Source organism: Bos javanicus, chromosome 5 (assembly GCF_032452875.1).
Source record: "Bos javanicus breed banteng chromosome 5, ARS-OSU_banteng_1.0, whole genome shotgun sequence".
Taxonomy (NCBI): Eukaryota; Metazoa; Chordata; class Mammalia; order Artiodactyla; family Bovidae; genus Bos; species Bos javanicus.
In genome coordinates this window covers 119,998,884-120,013,264 of record NC_083872.1, presented here as the reverse complement: position 1 = coordinate 120,013,264, position 14,381 = coordinate 119,998,884, and the positions used below count along the sequence as shown (strand labels likewise).

General features: G+C 55.7%; 1 protein-coding gene across 2 annotated transcripts in view; it reads left to right on the top strand.

The window, feature by feature from the left end:
- Window positions 1-391: 391 nt before the first annotated feature.
- The window catches only part of TTLL8 (tubulin tyrosine ligase like 8), a 58,276-nt gene continuing 44,286 nt past the window's right edge, over window positions 392-14,381 (top strand). For both annotated transcript variants that reach the window (XM_061418926.1, XM_061418925.1), the window contains exons 1-7: window positions 392-502; window positions 932-1,051; window positions 4,507-4,598; window positions 9,356-9,494; window positions 10,060-10,133; window positions 12,348-12,476; window positions 13,630-13,744. In XM_061418926.1, coding sequence (XP_061274910.1) covers window positions 991-1,051; window positions 4,507-4,598; window positions 9,356-9,494; window positions 10,060-10,133; window positions 12,348-12,476; window positions 13,630-13,744 — 610 coding nt within the window. In that variant the 5' untranslated portion in view covers window positions 392-502; window positions 932-990. The remainder of the gene's footprint in view (window positions 503-931; window positions 1,052-4,506; window positions 4,599-9,355; window positions 9,495-10,059; window positions 10,134-12,347; window positions 12,477-13,629; window positions 13,745-14,381) is intronic.

The window sequence follows — 14,381 nt, the reverse complement described above, 5'->3', positions numbered from 1 at the left end:
GTCCCAGGTGTGTGACCTAAAGGTCTTTATGACCTGGGGGGCTCTGACTGCCAGGGCGGGTCTGTGTGACCCCGACAGCCGCGCGGGGTGGGATTCGGGCTGGGCGCGTGCCACTCGGGGGCCCTCCTCCCCGCGGACACCATGCTCCGTGCCCCGCGCCCCGGTCCCCACGCCGGCCGCGGCCGCGTCTCAGACTGCAGCCCCCGCCCGGGGCGCCGCTTAGGTGCCCTCAACCGTGGCCTGTGGGACCCCACGCCCCCGACGCCCACCGCGCGCCGCCGCGTCCGGAGATGCGCTCGGGGCCGCGCCCGGAGCCGCCCCCGCCGCACCCCGCTGCCCCGGCGTCCGCGAAGCCCCACGCCCTGCGCCGGCCGCGCGGCGAGGCCCCGCCGCCGGCGCCCCCGGGCTGCACAATGCGCCGCGCCGCTGGGGTCCGTCGCCCAGGGCAACCGCAGGACGCGAGACAGCGCGACGCGGGGCGGGGGCACGCAGACCGGCCCGGGTGAGCGCTGAGCCCGCCTCCCTCCGAACCCTAGGCCTGGGCCCGCCGTCTGCACCCCCCCGCCCCCGCCCCCGGGATTCCAGACCACTCCCGTGGAGCCCCAGACATACCCTTCCTTCGGAACTCCAGGCCCGCTCAGCCCTCCACCTCTGAACCCCGCCCTTGGGGGCCCGGACCTGCGTCTCCCCAACCCAACCCTTCCCCCCACCCCCAGACTCCCCCTAACCCCAGAGTCCCCCTAACCCCAGACTCCCCATCCATCCCAGCCCTGCCCCCGAAACACATACTCCCCCAACCCTAGACACCCCCAACCCCAGGCCCCCCCAGTCCCAGACTTCTCTTTCCACCGCAGCCCTGCTCCCCAACCCCAGCCCTGCCTGCCCTCCCCCAGAGTCCCCCCTCCACCCCTGGGCTTATACCCCTTTGCAGGGGCCCAGGTGCTGGAAGGGAGCAAGGACGAGGTGCCTGAGGCCAAGGTTGAAGCAGGGATGGAGCCAGGTGAAACGAACAGGCTGCCGTCGTTGGAAGGGGAGCGCAGAGCAGAATCTAGTCAGTATTGTCCTGCGCCCCTCGCCCTGGGTTTCCTGAAAGTGACTGTCAAGTTCAGGCTCTGGATGCTGCTATCTGTTCTATTGATCTATCTGCCTATCCTAAAGTCAAACCACCTGCTTTAATTCCAGTAACCTCATAATAAGTCACTATTTCTCTGTTTTTTTTCTTCAAGATGTGTTCAGGGTTTCTTGGACTTTTGCATTTTTAGAATCAATTGTTAATTTACCCCTCCCGCAACACACACACACACACACACACACAGGAGTCCTGCTTATGATTCCACTGAATATATAGATCAGCTGGGAAGAGAATTAATATCTTAGTATTCAGTGTCCTGATCACGAACATCATCTCTTTCAATCTTGTTGGCAAGGTTCCCACTTTTAGTTACAAGTATGTACCATCTTGGAGAAGGCAATGGCACCCCATTCCAGTACTCTTGTCTGGAGAATCCCAGGGACGGGGGAGCCTGGTTGGCTGCAGTCTGTGGGGTCTCGAAAGGTCGGACACAACTGAAGCGACTTAGCAGCAGCAGCATGTACCACCTTTGTTAGAGTCACTCCCAGATAGTCCATGCTTAACACTACTGTGGATGGCAGTTTTGAGTTCCATTTTCTATTTGTCTCTCAGTTCAGTTCAGTTCAGTTGCTCAGTCGTGTCCAACTCTTTTTGACCCCATGAACCGCAGCACGCCAGGCCTCCCTGTCCATCACCAACTCAGACTCATGTCCATCGAGTCGGTGATGCCATCCAGCTATCTCATCCTCTGCCGTCCCCTTCTCCTCCTGCCCCCAATCCCTCCCAGCATCACAGTCTTTTCCAATGAGTCAACTCTTCGCATGACGTAGCCAAAGTACTGGAGTTTCAGCTTTAGCATCATTCCTTCCAAAGAACACCCAGGGCTGATCTCCTTTAGAATGAACCGGTTGGATCTCCAAGGGACTCTCAAGAGTCTTCTCCAACACCACAGTTCAAAAGCATCAATTCTTCGGCGCTCACCTTTCTTCACAGTCCAACTCTCACATCCATACATGATCACTGGAAAAACCATAACCTTGACTAGACAGACCTTTGTTGGCAAAGTAATGTCTCTGCTTTTGAATATGCTGTCTAGGTTGGTCATAACTTTCCTTCCAAGAAGTAAGTGTCTTTTAATTTCATGGCTGCAATCACCATCTGCAGTGATTTTGGAGCCCATAAAATAAAGTCAGACACTGTTTCCACTGTTTCCCCATCTATTTCCCATGAAGTGATGGGTATACAAATACAGTTGAGTTCATTTTCCTGCCTTGGTGGTTGGTGACCTTGGTAAATATACTCACTAACTCTGACAGTCAACTGTGTTACACACACAGCCATCACCTGCAGACCTTCTCAGTCTTTATGCCTCTTAGTTCCTTTTCTTGCACTATTGCATGGGCTAGCACTTTGAGTATAATGTTGAGTAGATGTGATATAGTGGACATCTTTTTTGTTTCTGAACTCCAGAGGAAATTGTTCAGTGTTTTACCATGAAGTATGATGTTGCTATAAGTTTTTTAAAAAACAAAACAAAACAAAAAGGCATGATTTACTTTTCCACATTTCTTTAGCTGTCAAATTTCGTTTGGCAAATTTATTCAAAATACTAGTTTTCATTTTAGAACTGAATTTATATTTATATAACAGAAGTCCTAAATGGATCCAGGTTCACTAGGATACCTTCCTCTAAGCCCCATTGGTTAATATTTTCCCTTTAAAGTGTACAAGTAGTATGTTTTAAGTTGTCATTCACAAAAATTATGAATTAAACACCCATAAATTCCTGCTGCTATAAGTTTGAAAGGAAGTTCCCTTTTATTCCTGGTTTACTGAGAGTTTTAAAATGAACAGCTATTACATTTAATCATGTTTTCTTCTGCATATTTTTATTTACTGTATCAATGGATTATGTTATGGATTTTTAAATATTAGCAACCTTTGTATTCTTAGAACTCTAATCATAATTTTGTTTGTACTCTAATGCTTTGATGGGCCATATTTTCATTACCGTACAATTCTCATCATTTCCACTTGATTTCTCCTTTGAGCCATGCTTTATTTTTAAAGTGTGCTACTTAATTTTTTGGGCTTCATAATCACTGCAGATGGTGACTGCAGCCATGAAACTAGAAGACGCTTGCTCCTTGCAAGAAAAGCTATAACTAACATAGACAGCATATTAAAAAGCAGAGACATTACTTAGCCGACAAAGGTCCATCTAGTCAAAGCTGTAGTTTTTCCAGTAGTCATGTATGGATGTCAGAGTTGGACTATAAGGAAAGCTCGAGATCTGAAGAATTGATGGTTTTGAACTGTGGTGTTGGAGAAGGCCCTTGAGAGTCCCTTGGACTGCAAGGAGATACAACCAGTTCATCCTAAAGGAAATCAGTCCTAAATATTCATTGGAAGGACTGATGCTGAAGCTGAAACTCCAATACTTTGGTCACCTGATGCGAAGAGCCGACTCATTAGAAGAGACCCTGATGCTGGGAAAGATTGAAGGCAGGAGGAGAAGGGGACGACAGAGGATGAGATGGTTGGATGGCATCACCAACTCAATGGATGTGAGTCTGAGTAAACTCCAGGAGGTGGTGATGGACAGGGAGGCCTGGCGTGATGCGGTCCGTGATGGGGTCGCAGAGTCAGACATGACTGAGCGACTGAACTGAACTGAACTGAATTTTTGAACGTTTAGAAAAATTTCTAGTTACCATTTTGTTATTAATTTCTAGTTTCCTTCAGTGGTAAAGAGTTTAATCTGTATCATTTTGATCCACTGAAGTTGCAGAGGCCCTATGGCCCAGTATGTGATCAGTGTTGGAAGAGGTGTGTGAAGAGACAATGTGTTCTTAGCCGTGGATTTGATTTCTGGGTGTCACTTAGGGCTGATCGATTCAAATCTGGTATATTTTAATGATTCTTTGTTTATGCTTTCCTTTTCTGAGCATGCGCTGAGTCACTTCAGTCCTGTCTGACTCTTTGCATCTCTATGGACTGTAGCTCACCAGGCTCCTCTGTCCATGGGATCCTCCAGGCAAGAATGCTGGAGTGGGTTGCCACGCCTTCCTCCAGGAGACCTTCCCGACCCAGGGCTTGAACTCATGTCTCACGTCTCCTGCATTGGCAAGCGGGTTTTTTACCACTAGCGCCACCTGGGCAGCCCTTCCTTTACTGAGACAAATGGTTCACTGAAGTATCTCAATATGAATTTGAATTTTCTATGTCTTTTTTAAAAAATCTCTGTCCACTTGTGTTTTTATATATTTGAAGCTATACTATTAAGTATACACACATTTGGAATTTTATGAAATGTCTCTGAGGGCTGACTGAGTGCCATGGGGGGCTGGACACAGGGGTTAGACTGGTATCTCCTGAGTCTGAATGTAACTAGTTTGGTCTTGCCTCTGCCTTCATCTGTTTTTCTTTTGCAGGATTAAAACGGGGAGTTTCCCAAGACTTGGTTTCTTCCCCCAAATTAGACAGATTCAAAATCGCAAAACAACTCACGGACAAGGCAATCAAGGTAAATGCTCTCTGGGGCTCAGTGGGGACGGGTTCTTTTTAAGAACGGAATCCATTTTGGAGTTTGTAGAGCGAGTCCGTGGCCTGTGGCGTGCCCTGAAGCTGAGGCGTGCCCCCAGTCCTGGCCCCAGCCTGAGGCTTGTGCCAGAGTTACTTTACATTACACCCTTCCTTTTGAACTAAGTGATGCTTTTGAAGTGCGAAAGTGCAGACACGTGCACGGTGAAAATCTCTCCTGCAACCACGTGGCCACATAGCTCATGTGACTGCAGCTATGGACACACGTCTCAGACAAGGGACAGACTCCTAGTGACGCACAAAACCCTCCCACCCTCGGCCCAGGCCCCCGAGTGACGTGGTGAGGACGCTTGTGTGTGAGGAGTTCTGGGGCTCATATGGGGCCCCTGGAACACCCACCCACGTCCCCAAGGGAGAGGCCCACCTTTCGCCAGAATGGGAGCACTTGGGGGGGGAATAGTGAACTCCGGGAGATGGTGATGGACAGGGAGGCCTGGTGTGCTGCGATTCATGGGGTCGCAAAGAGTCGGACACGACTGAGCGACTAAACTGAACTGAAGGAAGGGCAAGCATTCTTCAGATGGTTCCACAGCTTCCACTCTGAGAACGTGATTCTCGTCCTTCTGGTGCGGTCACCTTGCTCAGGCCAGGACGGTGGGGAAGCACGAGAAATCCAATGCACAGTGACGTGTGGAAACGCGCTCAGCCGTGACGTCCTCCTGGGGCACACCTGCGAGTGCGTGGGTCGGACACGCGCAGCTTGGGCTGCGCTGGGCTGGATGCACCTGGACAGAAGCACAGCCAGGAGACACACGTAGTCCGCGGCGACCCACGCAGCTGCAGCAGAGTGCGGCCGCCCTCTTGGAAGCCGCCTCTTGCCCTAGTTATTCCCAAATCCCGGTGACCACGGATGAACCTTTGTGCTTCCTGTCACTTTCCTTTCTGGGGTTTCCTATATATAGAATTTAACCTTTAGGTTTAGCTGCAGATTTTCTTTTGATGCCTTGAAACACATAAACGTTTAGGGCTACAAATGTCCCTCAGAGTGCTGCTTTACTTGCGTTTCAGTAGATTTCATTCTGTATTTTTGATGGGATACAGCTCAAAGTATTTAACAATTTGTACTATTTTCATTGATAGTGGGTTACTTTAAAGTATAGTTCTTAATTTCTAGACTGGTAGATTATTAAAATCCTAAAAGATGATGCTGTGAAAGTGCTGTATTCATTGCATCCGCAAATTTGGAAAACTCAGCAGTGGCCACAGGACTGGAAAAGGTCAGTTTTCATTCCAGTCCCAAAGAAGGGCAATGCCGAAGAATGCTCAAACTACCGCACAGTTGCACTCATTTCACATGCCAGCAAGGTTATGCTCAAAATCCTTCCAACTAGGCTTCAGCAATATGTGAACTGAGAACTTCCAGATGTACAAGCTGGGTTTAGAAAAGGTAGAGGAACCAGAGATCAAATTTCCAACATTTGCTGGATCATACAGAAAGCAAGGAAATTCCAGAAAAACATTCACTTCTGCTTCATTGATTATGCTAAGCCTCTGACTGTGTGAATCACAGCAAACTATGAAAAATTCTTAAAGAGAAGGGAATACCAGACCACCTTACCTGCTTCCTGAGAAACCTGTATGCAGGTCAAGATGCAGAAGTTAGAACTGGACATGAAACAATGGACTGGTTCAAAATTGGGAAGGAGGACATCAAGGCTGTGTGTTGTCACCCTGCTTACTTAACTTACATGCAGAGAGCATCATGAAGAATGCCTGACTGGATGAATCAAAGCTGGAATCAGGATTGCTGGGAGAAATATCAATAGCCTCAGATACGCAGATGACACCACCCTTATGGCAGAAAGTGAAGAGGAACTGAAGAGCCTCTTTATGAAAGTGAAAGAGGAGAGTGAAAAAGTTGCTTAAACCTCAACATTCAGAAAGCGAAGATCATGGCATCCAGTTCCATCACTTCATGGCAAATAGATGGGGAAACAATGGAAATAGTGATAAACTTTATTTTGGGGGGCTCCAAAGTCACTGCAGATGGTGACTGCAGCCACGAAATGAAAAGACACTTACTCCTTGGAAGGAAAGCTCTGACGAACCTAGACAGTATATTAAAAAGCAGAGACATTACTTTGCCGACAAAGGTCCATATAGTCAAAGCTAGTTTTTCCAGTAGTTGTGTACAGGTGTGAGAGTTGGACCATAAAGAAGGCTGAGTGCCAAAGAACTGATGCTTTTGAAGACTTGGACAGCACAGAGATCAAACCAGTCAATCCTAAAGGAAATCAACCCTGAATAGTTGTTGGAAGGACTGATGCTGAAGATGAAACTCCAATACTTTGGCCACCTGATGTGAAGAACTGACTCATTGGAAAAGACCCTGATGCTGAACGATTGAAGGCAAAAGGAGAAGGGGACAACAGAAGATGAGATGATTAGATAACATCACCGACTCAATGGACATGAATTTGAGCACGCTCTGGGAGATAGTGGAGGACAGAGGAGCCTGGTGTGCTGCAGTCCTTGGGGTCACAAAGAGTTGGACATGGCTAAGCATCGACTGGACAACAGTAAAGAAGGTTGTTTCTGATTATTTTGTTACTGATTTCTGGTTTGATTAACTGTGGTTGAGAATGTAATTGGTGTGTTTCTGTTGAAATGTATTCAGACCTGCTTTCTGCCTAGCATTTTGTTAATTTATATAGATGTTGATGTAGAGTGCTCTATTCACAGTCATCAGGGAAGAGGTTTTCACTTGAGTTCTTCAAGTCCTCTGGACTTGAGGGTTTTGTTTTTGCTTTTTGTTTCTGTGTTCTTTAATTTCCTGAGAGAAGCATGTTAAATTTCCAAGTGTAATTGTGGATTTGTCTACTTGTGTTTCTCCCAAGTTTTGCTGTGTATAATTTATAGCTCTGTTAGTGGGTGCAGACAAATGTGTTATGACAAGCTGAATGTTTGCTTCGCATCGTACGATGCTTTCCTTTACTTTAGTGATGCATATTTGTCGCAAAGGTTACTCTGTTTCACACTTGGATCATTTTATTCTCTACCTATCTGTAGGCTTGTGCTTTTGATTTTCTCTTGTGAATAGCATAGACTGAGATGAGAAAAAGATGTGGTCTGGCACTTCTTGCCTTTTAACTGGAGCATTTTGTGTATTTGTCCATAATTAAAGTGCTGGCATATTCCCGTGGGGTTTCATTCATTTGGTGCCTGCTCATTTTTCCTCTCCGTTCATGCCTCCTTCTGGACTGATTCCCCTCTTGTGTTAGAAGCCTTGCACGCCATGTTCTCCTTTTGCGGTTCCCTTCCGTTTTGTACTGTTGGCTTGTTACAGTTAGTCCGGTTTTCTGAAGTCGTTCAGTCTGACCCTAGCTCAGCAGAGAGCCTGGGGTGTGGGCAGGGGTCTTGCTGGCGCTGTGGGCGCCGACACTGCTGCCGTCGTCACCGCGCCCCTCCTCACCACGGCCCCTGTCGTGGTGCGCGGCCCTCGCCCTGCGGCCGGGCAGGCCAGGCTCCGGACCCGTGTTCTGAGCAGAAGGAGCCCCGTGGTCCCCCGAGGGGGTGCTGGAACTGGGCTGCCAGCGTCTGGCCACAAGCCCGCACGTCCTCGGCAGGTGGTCCTGGTCCTCCTGCCCGTGCTGTGTGACAGACCACCACGGCCTTAGCTGCTTAGACACACCCACGTGCTATCTCCCGGCTCCTGTGGGCCAGGGTCCAGGCCGGGCCCTCTGCTCAGCGTCTGTCGAGGCACCGAGCTGGCGGGTCGCATCTGGAGGCCCACAGCGGGAGGAACCCCCTCGGAACTCTCTCAGCTGGTCGGCAGGATTGATTTCCCTGAGACTGTAGAATGTGTGGCACCTTCAGAGCCAGCAGTGGGGAGAGGCCATCCCTGCTGGTCTCCATTTCTGACCCTCTTTTCAGGGGCACCCCTGATTAGGCCAGGCCCACCCAGGGTCACCTGCCTTTCAAATTCAGAGTCTAATTAGGGACCCTGTGAGTCTGAGCCGCTGCCCCCTCCTGCCCTGTCCTGCTCTCACAAGCTCGTGAGGCCCTAGGCTCACTGCTGCCCACGCCCCTGATCCCCGCCGCTGCCCACAGGATGTGTCCAGGTGGGTCCTCAGCAGCTGGGCCTCAGGCCCCAGCGTGACCGTCCCTCTCCTCGCTCAACTGTCCGCTGGGAAGCGAAGGGTTGTCTGCCACTGCCCTCTGCCTGGCGCAGGCAGCTGGCTCATCCCCACAGTAGTGGGCAGGGTCCCCCGTCCCTGGCTCTGGCCCTGGGTGGGGGCGCCGCCCCTCTGGCCCCTCCCGGGCATCTGAGTGCTCCCCTACCCCTGCTCAAACCTCAAGCACCTCCCCATCCCCAAATGTGCAGGCCGGTCACCTTTGTACAGGAAAGAAAGCCATAGCGCACAGGTCCTGGGCCCTCCCCGAGGCCCGCCTTTCAGACCTCAACCTGCCCTGAGCTGAGGTCTGAGCTTCCAGAAGCCCCAGGGTCCTGGCTGTGCCTCCTCTGGGTGAGTGTGAGCGAGGCCTGTGCGTGCAAGGCCCCCACACCCGGGGCCTTGGACACAGAGCAGAGGTGGGCCTGCCTGGGGGCTGCCTGATTCTCAGAGCGGATGGAGCATCTTCCCGCCGGGACCGGCCCTCATCCTGACTGCAGACTCCTCTTACAGAGACAGGGTTAACTCGTTTTCCATTCCTTAATTTCAAACACACTTGCAATTTGAGGAAAAGAAGATCTTCTCCATCTGCGGACACTACCCAGTGATCCGGTCCACCCTGCGGAGGAAGGGCTGGGTGGAAAAGAAGTTCCACTTCCTGACCAGTCTCGTGCCGAGCGTCGACGGCGACGGGGAAGGGGTGCCAGGTAGAGTATCGGCGTGTGTGTTCTGCGTGAAATGTGTGTGTCTGTCACGGAGACCCAGAGTGGGTTCCATGCGGGCCCTGCGCTCTGGCTCTCCCCAGAGGAGGGGCTGGCCTCTCGGCCCCCAGCCCAGGCGGCGACGAGCTCTTTCAAACCCTGGTTCTGGTTACTTCCAGGTGTATCCACATCCAGGCCTCCTCGTGCCTGGACGTTGTCCACTGTCCGTCAGCAGCCTGGCCCTGGAAGTCCCTCTTCTGGGCCCAGCTCCCTCCTGGCCCCTGCTTGGCCCCCTGCCACGCTTTGCTCCACCTGGTCCTCCCTGACCGGAGCCAGGCCTGCGCCCCCTCCCCACAGAGCCTGCACCCTCTTGGCTCCAGGGTCTTCACTCGGCCTACACGCAGTTCAGGGCACAGGTCCGTTCAGTGGATGCTCGGGGGGACACCACGGCCCAAGCCTGACTTAACCCTGCTCCTCATGGGACCCGTGGGGGCACTGCTCTGCCCCGGGCCCAGCGGTGGGCCCGGCTGTGGTCGGTGCCTCGCTGATTTCCTGTATGTTGTGTTTGCAGAAAACAAACATGCTGAAGGCAAAGAGAATCAAGATGTGGCTTTGGAGAAAGCAGACGACATCCACGACGTGATGGTAGGTCCCCGTGGGCTCGTGGGGAGCCTCGGCCAGACGTTCACCCTCATCCAGCTTTGAGGACGTGCCTGTGTGCGTGTGCCCTGTGCGCCACGTGGGCCTCCCCGTGTGCCCACGTCTGTGCGTCCACGTGGGCCTCCCCGTGTGCCCACATCTGTGTGTCCACGTGGGCCTCCCCGTGTGCCCATGTCTGTCCACGTGGGCCTCCCCGTGTGCCCACGTCTGTGCGTCCACGTGGGCCTCCCCGTGTGCCCACGTCTGTGCGTCCACGTGGGCCTCCCCGTGTGCCCACGTCTGTGCGTCCACGTGGGCCTCCCCGTGTGCCCACGTCTGTGCGTCCACGTGGGCCTCCCCGTGTGCCCGTGTCTGTGCGTCCACGTGGGCCTCCCCGTGTGCCCGTGTCTGTGCGTCCACGTGGGCCTCCCCGTGTGCCCGTGTCTGTGCGTCCACGTGGGCCTCCCCGTGTGCCCGTGTCTGTGCGTCCACGTGGGTCTCCCCATGTGCCCACGTCTGTGTGTCCACGTGGGCCTCCCCGTGTGCCCATGTCTGTCCACGTGGGCCTCCCCGTGTGCCCACGTCTGTGTGTCCACATGGGCTTCCCCGTGTGCCCGTGTCTGTGCGTCCACGTGGGCCTCCCCGTGTGCCCACGTCTGTGTGTCCACGTGGGCCTCCCCGTGTGCCCATGTCTGTGCTCCCGTGTGAGCAGACAGGCTGAGCCTGCCATCTGTGGTGACCCTGAGGGTCGAGGCTCAGGGTCGGGGCTGCACAGCCCCCGGCAGCGATGGCAGACGTGCAGTCTGCCGCACCTAGGACTGTGCTCCCAGGCCGCGATGCTGGCTGGGCGGCAGGTCAGCCGTCATGGGCTGGGCAGAGCTGGCGGTGGCCAGGGAGGCAGTTGCGTGGGGTTGTGGGAGGCTGCTGGCTGGTAACGGAGGGTCGCTGAGACTCAAGGGGAGAAAAGAAAGTTAAAACCAGGCCAGAAAGCGTGCACTGTGAGGAGAATGGGATGCATCCACCATACTGACATGCAGGGCTGCTGGCCCCCAGAAAACCCTGTGAACAGAACAAAGACCAGTCACTTGGGGAGAAGTTTGCAGGGCGTGTGACTGCCCAGATCTGCTCAGAGTACGTGAAGCGCCCGCCCACCAGAAGAGACGTTGATCGAATGGAAAACGGGCAAGGGCCTGACAGGCCGGTGGGCGCATCATGCCTATTCCTGGCGCGGATCCCTTTCTGCGAAAGTCGACTGCGAGGCTGGGGAGGTGCTGTGGGTCAGGGGTGTGGGGAGCCTGGGGGGCAGGAGCTTTAGCTCTGGACCGGAGGCTGGGCCTCCCCTTGGGCGCCTGAGTGGCCCCCATGCTCTCTATACATCCGTCTGCGGCTTCATCACGCCCTGTAACAGATGAGACTTACTGGGGAAGTGGCTGCAGGAGCTGCCACATCACTCTGAGAGCAGGAGGAAGGACCAAGAGCTTGAGCCCGAGTCCAGGGACCCGGGTCAGGTGAGCTTTGGAAGTGGCGCTGGCAGCCTGGCACCAGTAGGGGCCCCCAGCCCACCCCCGGCAGCAGCACTGTGTGATGGTATGCGGGAGGAGCCGTCCTGCCGGAACACGGGGCTCAAGATGGGCTGACCCGAGCCACAGGCATCAGGTGGTTCTGACATGCTGTCTGCAGACGTGACCCAAAGGGTCTTCTCCAAGGTGTTCGGGTCATGTCCAGGGGCAGGATCATGGAGAATCTTTTCCCTTCCTCATATCTCTTTGGTTAGAATTTTTGACCAAGCAGAAGAACGCAGACACCAAGGACTCCCAGTCTTGCTTCAGCCGCGGTCCTGGGCCCTTGCACTCTGATGGCTCGGGGCAGCAGAGGAGCCCGCGTCCTGGCGGCCGGGGAGTGGGCTCCCGGGGCTGCAGCCAGGGTGTCCTGGAGAGAGCACCTGTGGGGCGGGCAGTGTAGACCCCGCTTGCTGCCCCTGCCGCCCAGAGTCCGAGCCCCCCGTCCCCTCACATGGGAAGCCCTGTGTGGTCACAGCGGCTCCACATGGGCCGGCAGGAGGCCCTCAAGGAACGTGCGAGGCTGCTGTCAGGACTGGAGCTGCATGGAAACCACACGCGCTTCTCAACCTAAACCCCGAGCCCTTCGCCCTAGGCCTGCCCCACCCTCAGAGACGTAAGCCTCGGATGCTGGGTACTGATAAAGGTTTCTTCTTGCCAGTCCAGGTTGGTAAAAAATGAAACGCCCTACTTCCTCTGGACAATCAAACGGGACGTCATCGACTATCACAGCCTGAGCTGCGACCAGATGCTGAACCACTACGGGAAGACGGCGTCCTTCACCACTAAGGTGAGTGCGGGACTTGGGCAGGCTCAGGGCAGGGCGGTCGCGCCCTGCCTCCTGAAATGCCAGCGCCTCCAGAGCTGGACAGCCCCATGGGGCACCGGTCACCGCGGGGCTCCTCCCCAGGACTGGAAGCTCCTGGCCTAGCCAGAGGCCGCCTGGCATCAGTGTCCAGAGACGCTTGGCACTATCCCCAGAGCCTCTGCGTCCCCCACCGTGTCCCTGGGTAGGCCCAAGGTGACAGAATCACTCTCCTCTAGGCTGCAGGGCAAACCCCAGACAGGGCCAGTGACTGCTGCCCCAGCAGCCTGGCCTGGGCCCAGGGCCCTGGAGCGGCTCTGGGTCGGTGGGGTGCCACCCTTACCTGCGCTGTGACTTCCAGCTGTTGGGGGCACTGCCACCCACTTCTCACCCTCACCCGCTTTCAGCCACCAGCCACCCCAGGCAGCCATTCCCCATGTACCCTGAAGGCTGAGGCTGGGGTGGGGCCAGCCGGGACAGACAGGCCTGCATGTGCCCCTCAGCAGCAGGAGGGCCTCAACAGTCAGAGATGACACGGGGGATGGGATGAGGCTCCTGGCTGCCCGCGGAGCTCCCCCAAGGCGTCCTCACCAGGCCTCAAGCCACTGGTGTGCTTCTGGGCTGGGGGCCGCCTGCAGGGGCACAGTGGGCCCGGGCTCCCTGCAGAGACCCCAGGCAGTGATGGCCTCATGGCTCTGGGGTGGGGGCCAGTTTCCCTAGACGGGCTGCTGGGCTGGGCCTGCCTGACCACGAGTGTGGCATCAGGCGGGCACAGTGTTGGGGGGCATGCTGTAGACTGGGGCGCTCCCTTGTCTGCCCTCCCGGCTGGAGGCCGAGCATGCAGGGGCGGGGGTGGATGCAGCACCCTCTGCACTGGGCACTCCCAGACGGCCCTGTCCACCCTCGGGCCTGCGCAGCCGCCGCTGACGACAGGGTGAGCCGAGGCCCTGGCCGGCTCGCCGGGTAACCTGGGTGTTGGGCCAGTTGGCTGGGGGTGCGGAGGGGCCGGGGGTCAGGGAGGGTCTGCTCCCCAAGGTGCCCACTGAAGCCGGCGCCACCCGGCCAGGCCCACGGGCTCTCAGACTAGCCGAGAGGGCCTGGCGCAGCCTGTGGGCCTGACGTGCCGCTGTCTCCGGAGATCGGGCTGTGTGTGAGCATGCGGAGCCTGCCGTGGTACGTCCAGGCCAACCCCGACACCTTCTTCCCGCGCTGCTACAGCCTCTGCACGGAGAGCGAGAAGCAAGAGTTCCTGGGTGAGTGGGGCCGGGAGACCTGGGGCCTCTCTGTGGCCTGGCCCCCAGCCCGCAGGACAGGCCTCAGGGCTGGAGGTGGGGCGGGCCTGGTTCCATCTCAACCCTCAGGTCTGTCTCTGGGCTGGGGACAAAGGCTGCTTCCTTTGGACCTGCCCAGGGGCACGGGAGAGAGAAGGACAGGACGGGGCAGGCAGGGGGTCGCGTGGGGGTGCCCGTGTCTCCTGAGCACCCATCTGGAGGCCGTGGAGATGCGGCCACTGTCCAGCACACACTGCCCTGCGCCTGGCCCCCAGGCCGGCCCCCAGGAGTGAGTGGCCGGATGCAGGCCAGGCAGGGTCAGTGGGGGACCGTGGGTGGGGCCTTGTGAGAGCGGGTGTGGGCGGAGACTCAGGAGGGGCGCAAGGGCGGCAGGCGGGGAGCTCCTGGCCGGGAGCAGGCAGCGCGCCCGCGGGCCTTGGGCTCAGGGCTGTCCATGCATCAGGACGGGAAGGGGGCGAGGGGCGCTCCGCTTCTGGGTGTCTCCAGGGTGGCCAGAGCTGCTGAGGGGGGCCTCCCCTGAGGTGTGGAAGGAGCGGGTTTGCTTGAGAAACTGTGGGGATATCTTACAGACCTCCGTGTGGTCTGTGCTCAGAAGCCG